General features: G+C 39.4%; 1 protein-coding gene across 4 annotated transcripts in view; it reads right to left on the bottom strand.

The window, feature by feature from the left end:
- Positions 1–1382: 1382 nt before the first annotated feature.
- The window catches only part of LOC115120493 (cytosolic purine 5'-nucleotidase-like), a 32826-nt gene continuing 27757 nt past the window's right edge, over positions 1383–6451 (bottom strand). For all 4 annotated transcript variants that reach the window (XM_065006196.1, XM_065006197.1, XM_065006195.1 and 1 more), the window contains 2 exons: positions 5986–6162; positions 1383–5384 (listed from right to left, as the gene is read on the bottom strand). In XM_065006196.1, coding sequence (XP_064862268.1) covers positions 5148–5384; positions 5986–6162 — 414 coding nt within the window. In that variant the 3' untranslated portion in view covers positions 1383–5147. The remainder of the gene's footprint in view (positions 5385–5985; positions 6163–6451) is intronic.

Genomic DNA, 6451 nt, shown 5'->3' with positions numbered 1-6451 from the left:
GATTTAAAGCTGGTTTAAGACAACCCTGATTTAAAGCTGGATTTAAAGCTGGTTTACAACCCTGATTTAAAGCTGGTTTAAGACAACCCTGATTTAAAGCTGGTTTAAGACAACCCTGATTTAAAGCTGGTTTAAGACAACCCTGATTTAAAGCTGGTTTAAGACAACCCTGATTTAAAGCTGGTTTAAGACAACCCTGATTTAAAGCTGGTTTAAGACAACCTGATTTAAAGCTGGTTTAAGACAACCCTGATTTAAAGCTGGTTTGATTTAAAGCTGGTTTAAGACAACCCTGATTTAAAGCTGGTTTAAGACAACCCTGATTTAAAGCTGGTTTAAGACAACCCTGATTTAAAGCTGGTTTAAGACAACCCTGATTTAAAGCTGGTTTAAGACAACCCTGATTTAAAGCTGGTTTAAGACAACCCTGATTTAAAGCTGGTTTAAGACAACCCTGATTTAAAGCTGGTTTAAGACAACCCTGATTTAAAGCTGGTTTAAGACAACCCTGATTTAAAGCTGGTTTAAGACAACCCTGATTTAAAGCTGGTTTAATCTTCCTGAAAAGTATTTAAGGCTGGAAAAACGTAACTGTTTAAAAAAAAAAAACTCATAAAAATTTCTTTTTAAAAAATGTCACATGTCTGTTTCAAATGTTTCCATGTTTTAATTTACCTGCTATTCTTGATTTGTGTTAAAAACCATTGCGGCAGAGCATTGCTGCATTATAAACGAAAGTTGCTGAGTGAAAAAAAATGCAGCTGATGCTGCTGCAAATATGACCCCTTGACCTTGCATGTTAGTGTACACAGATCTGCCAAACACATTGACGGGTTGTGGACATTTAACCCTTGGATCAAAGCATTAAGTGATGTACATTTATTTGTGTACCTATTCATGACTTCTTTCCACTATACTGTATACATTTCCCGTTGTGTAGCCTATGTCCATCTGTTAACTGGAACCACACAATGTTTGCGTTGTAGTAAGTCTCAATGTACTCACAGTATGCAATGTAAATGTATGAAATGAAATGTTTTCAAATCTTATTACACAGTGTAACATGAATGGGGATTTGGTGCTCAGAGAAATGGATTTGGGATTACTGGATATATTTTATTTGGTAGTTAAATAGAATTGTAAAAAAAAAGAGGGAGGGGGGGTGTTTATATCTTCCAACTTTGACAGGAATTCTATTCTTGAATCATGTTTTGAGTCACGTTTTGGACACCCAAATGTCAACCCTTTTAAACTGTGAGGGGGAGGTAATATGACAAATGTAATATGCAAGTATAATTCTTACATTCAAATACTTGTTTTACTCAAAATTGTAAAACTATAGTTTTGCGAGAAGAACAACAGGAGACAGTACACACACCCAGTGACTTGTTATGGAAGATTAGCTTTTATTGTACATATGTCATTTCCCCAATGTACACATTATATAATAATTCTGGAAACAAAACGCTCTGAGGAACATCCAAGAAAATACACGAAACAAAGAAATAAGTGAATGCGTGATAGTTGTCACGCTCGGTCTGCAATTGTTGAAATTTTGTATAAATGGACAAATTGTATAAATGGATGGTGGCATTAACCTGTTCGCCATGTTTCGCTCGCTCAGACATACTCACTGAAGCCGTTATAGTACAAAAACATGTCTGAAACCAGAAAAATGCTAAAAACAAGAAAAAAAGAAAAAGAATTTAAGGAACATTTCTTGAACAACATGGAAATGCATATATTATATACAACGTTGTAAACTAAGAATCTGAAAACACTGGTTAGAAAAAACAAATAAACAGCAAAACCAAGGTGTTGTTGAGTAAGGTGCCATGTCTGATACACGGTAAATACATGCTCTTCAACATCGCCTATTGTTCAGCATATCGGTCTGCAAGGCTAATCTTATTATTATTATTAAGTGTACAATTGTTACCACACAGATGACCTTGTAGAACTTGTGTGTCCAGAGCTTTTTCCTCACAGACGGACACGTTCTTTTCTTCCACATATCAGTTGTAGCCCTAACCTAGTTCTAGCCATACAGTTATCAAACTTTGACGTAAGCTATTTGCTTACACTGGCCAGCCTTTTAGTAAGTTAGTTTACACGTATAATGCACTGTACTGAGTCTTTGCATAGAAATAAATGTCTTGTAAAGTGTTTTCCTCCCAACGACCAAGCTTTATTATGAATTCGTTAGTAATGAGACCAACAAAATAAATGACTAACCAACCAGGTGAAGAACACAGCTGCCTCAGGTGTTTCTGTGGTATTTCCAGTTAAATCAATACTTAAAAATATACTTTTTTCAGAGAGTAATAAAATATTGAACCACTATATAGTTCCTCTGTAATAATTTTAGTAAGAGGAGAATCTGTTTTAAAGATCCCCAGTTGAACCCACATTCCCCCTTTTACTACTTGTCTCGGCAAGTAGTTACAAACAGACCCGCTATTGGTCTTCCCTTCATCAGCCCAATCGAAACCTCTAGCTACACAACTACATGCCTTAGAAATAAAGTGATACGCATGTTTTACATAGCATACACATATATTGCAGATAACCTATAAAAAAAATATATCTGGGTCATGTTCATTAGGACACACAACTGAAAATGTTTAGCATTTCCGTTGCTAAACAGGAAAGTTCAACATTAACCAAGTCGGTAACATTTTCCAGTCCCATTTTTTAAAGTATCTCAACGTTTCAGTGGAATTGTGGGCCTAATCAAAGAATGCAATTTCCATTTTGAAATTAAAAGGTTTGAACATGTTTGGAGACAGCAAATGAAACCCTTGTGGGAAATATTGGGGCGGCAGGGTAGCCTAGTGGTTAGAGCGTTGGTCTTAGTAACCTAGTAAGTTTGAATCCCCGAGCTGACAAGGTACAAATCTGTCGTTCTGCCCTTGAACAAGGCAATTAACCCATTGTTCCTAGGCCGCCATTGAAAATAAGAATTTGTTCTTAACTGACTTGCCTCGTTAAATAAAAATCAGGTGCTTCTTTGCATCATGCAGTGTTTCTTACCCCTGTGACCAATAAAACTCCTGAATACTGTAGCTAGTCCTTTATTCATCTTCCACACTTCATAGGCCTGCTAGGGTGAATCTACAACCTATTCCCACCAGTCAGGAGGGCACCCCTTGTCCTTTTCCCAGGCCCACCCTAACCTCTCTGGGGGCGGTCAGACACAAACGCCCTCTCGCCGAGGCGTTGGTTCCTTGTCTGGTGCCCGTGCATTCTCAAGGCCTAGTGTCACACGTCACAGCACCCAGGCTAACCTGGATTTTCCTTTTTCAATAGCAAGGCCTACTGTACATCAGACCTGGGTTCAAATACGATTCAAAATCATTTCATATACTTTATTGGGGCTTGACTGAGCTTGCCTGGAGCAATGGAACCAGAAAAATGTTCACAAATGTTCAACTCTGCCCACCTGGCACTCCAAGCAGGCTAAAGTTTCTGAAACATTTTAAATAGTATTTGAACCCAGTTCTGTTCCTATAACATACTGTACTCTCTATGTTAACAGCAAAGAATTACTAGGAACCACGTGGTATATGGTTAGGTAGGGATGAATATGTCAGTTCTATGCAATGAAAAATAAAAACTGTTACAATGTAATATTCAAGAGAACACCTAACGAACAACTCCAAGCTGAGTAAAAAAAGGTAAAACTACTACTGCATGTTAGTTGCACATAGTGTAACAATGATAAAGGTTTCGATATCTCATATCATCCTACAGGAGAACAAAAAAAAAAATGTAATGATATTTTGCATGATGAATGTCTTGCTTTTTACAGTATCATGTATGAGAACAGTAATACTGGGTCACAGCCTCTCAATAGCATTAGGCCAATGTGACCGTCCACAGTTGCCATAGACCCCATCTGTACAGAGGCAGCATAATCGATACCCTGTACGCACAGTTGCCTAGAAACAACATTTCATGCATCTCAAAACGTCAGTTGAAATTAGCCACACAGAATCACAGATTACATTATGTGCACCATACTTTAAATAGACAGCACATTTCATGTCATAGAGCTAATATTGACAATTAGTTAACCACAATCAGACTTGTGCTTTGTGTAACCCAAAACATACACCACACTGTTCATTAGTACAATTATGGATGCCTTGGTTACAGTCGCTCAGGACGACACAAACTGGACTTTTGATTGGCCAAGGCCGGGCACACACACACACACACACCAGCTGTGTTATACAGGGTCACGACGGGAGGAATTATACTGCAAAAAAAAAAAAGACCAAAATAACAACCAGTGAGAAATACATTTTTTGGACCATGTTTTTGGATTGCCGTGCTGCTCGATACGCGTCAACACCAGTACAGCAAAAGGCTAGAACACTTTCATTCATTTCAAAAGGAGAACAGCAAAACAGTATATAGAGTTTTTATACAGTACTGTACATACTGTTTGGCAAAGGCTATATTCCGTCTTAGTGCTTCACATTGAAACTACGGTATGGTGTCTGCATTATGGTAGACTATGTAAACACACACAGGGAATTATTCTCTATGACCAGACACTGTGTAAGGTCAGTACAGAGAAAAGTAGAGTTCGTAATATTTGCTTCTTGTGTGTATTCATGTATATTTGTCTGCTACAACATCCTATGCCGTAAAAACAGTTTTAGCTTCAACTTTTTTTTTTTATTAAAAAAATTGGCCAACTTCAAGTCAACCGTTTCCCATTTCATCATAAAAATCCATAGAAAAAAAGAACCATTGAAAACATAAAACTTGAAAAGGGGTGGGCACGGGGCAACGTGCTGTAGTAACATACCGTTGTCTGATCTGACTCATAAAAGCTTAATATCCTGATACATCTCTAGTATAAAAAGTAACTTCATTTCTCTCTATATAAATCTCCTATAGATACACCACAATGTCCATATCCCCTCCCCCCTCATTCCAATGTATCCTACATTGACTCTTACTGTGGACTATAGAGTACATTATAGTTTATATTTTCCTAGAAGTATTTATACTCTAAAACCTCCTCAGGGAAACCTCAGAAAGGAATCAAGATGGTTTTCACTCCTCTCGCTCTCTTCCTCCTCCTAGGAAGGAATCAAGCCTGGTTAGGGTCACACCATCACACCTCCTCCCATCTACTCTTCCTCCTCCTCATCGTCATCTTCATCGTGGCAGTGGGTGATCTCCTGGGGGGTCTGGGGGAACATGTTGGGGGGTTTGATCTCACTGATGGACCGGGTCAGCTGGCTGCGGTTCTTGTTGCTACAGCACTCCAGGTCCTTGCTCTCAGTGCAGTGGCGGTTGCGCGTGGCCAGGGGGGACTCGGTGTCCGTGTCGATGTGCGCGTGCTCCACCGTTGACTCGTGGGGCATCTGGGAGGGGAGAGAGACAGAAACAGACAGAGAGAGAGAGAAAGTGTGAAGAGAGGCTACTACCAGAGCACTTCCAGTTGGCTAGCAGCTAGTACAGAGCTCTTCAGCTCACCAATACGTAATATAATAATGTTATTACCATGCGTTGAACTTGTTACACAGAATATTGATCACTGTGTGTATGTGATGTGCATGTTTCAGATACTATGTCTGGTAAAGACATTTGTATTGAAATGAGAAGATTACTCATACGTACCAACTCATACGTACCAACTCATACGTACCAACTCTAATGCAAATGTCACTCTGCCTGTCAGTGTTTCAGCTAAATGGGTGCCAGACTATGTAAGGGTTCAGTCTAAGTTAAGAGTCACGTACTGTATATTTTTTATTGAACTAGCCGGAAATGTTGATTCATGTGCATCTATATTTTTAACCATCAATTTCTAACAATTACAGTTTTCCAATTAGCAAAAGAAAAGGGGCTGTATCTTACACTATTTTCTCTGCAACATTTTATTCCGTAAATGCTGCATTTCTCCCTTTTTTCCCGTAAACTGTTAACAGGAATCAACAGAAGGAATTCAATAGAGTGGCTCACCAGTACGTGAGCAGCTCTGAAGAGGTAGCTGAAGGGATAGTACAGGAGGTTGATGAAGGAGGCAGCGTACAGGTCAGCATAGCGCATCACCTGAGAGGCAAACAGAGTCTGTCTGGAGCCAGACCTGAACAGACTACCCATCATGCCGTAGCACATGTCCATGTCATGGGTCACTTTCTGGGGAGGGGAGAAGAACACTGGGTTTAGATACTCAGCCCGAAAAGACGCTCTGACAATATTTCAAGCTCTGGTGGAAGAACGTGATGACCATTGTCAAATATTTTTTAAATGGATGGTAGTGTGCCCTTGTGTTACGTTGACATGCAGACTACTTCCTGCTGACCTCTTGCCAGGTCCCCTTCTAAAAAAAGAGGTTTCTAATACAACATGCTAAATTCCTCGAGGAGGACAATGGAAACTCAGTGACTTGTGTTCCGGTATATCTAAGCTTTCGATGGGACGGGAG

Source organism: Oncorhynchus nerka, linkage group LG21 (assembly GCF_034236695.1).
Source record: "Oncorhynchus nerka isolate Pitt River linkage group LG21, Oner_Uvic_2.0, whole genome shotgun sequence".
NCBI classification, from domain to species: Eukaryota; Metazoa; Chordata; class Actinopteri; order Salmoniformes; family Salmonidae; genus Oncorhynchus; species Oncorhynchus nerka.
Note: the sequence above shows the minus strand (reverse complement) of the source record. Positions and strands in the feature narration are given on the sequence as shown.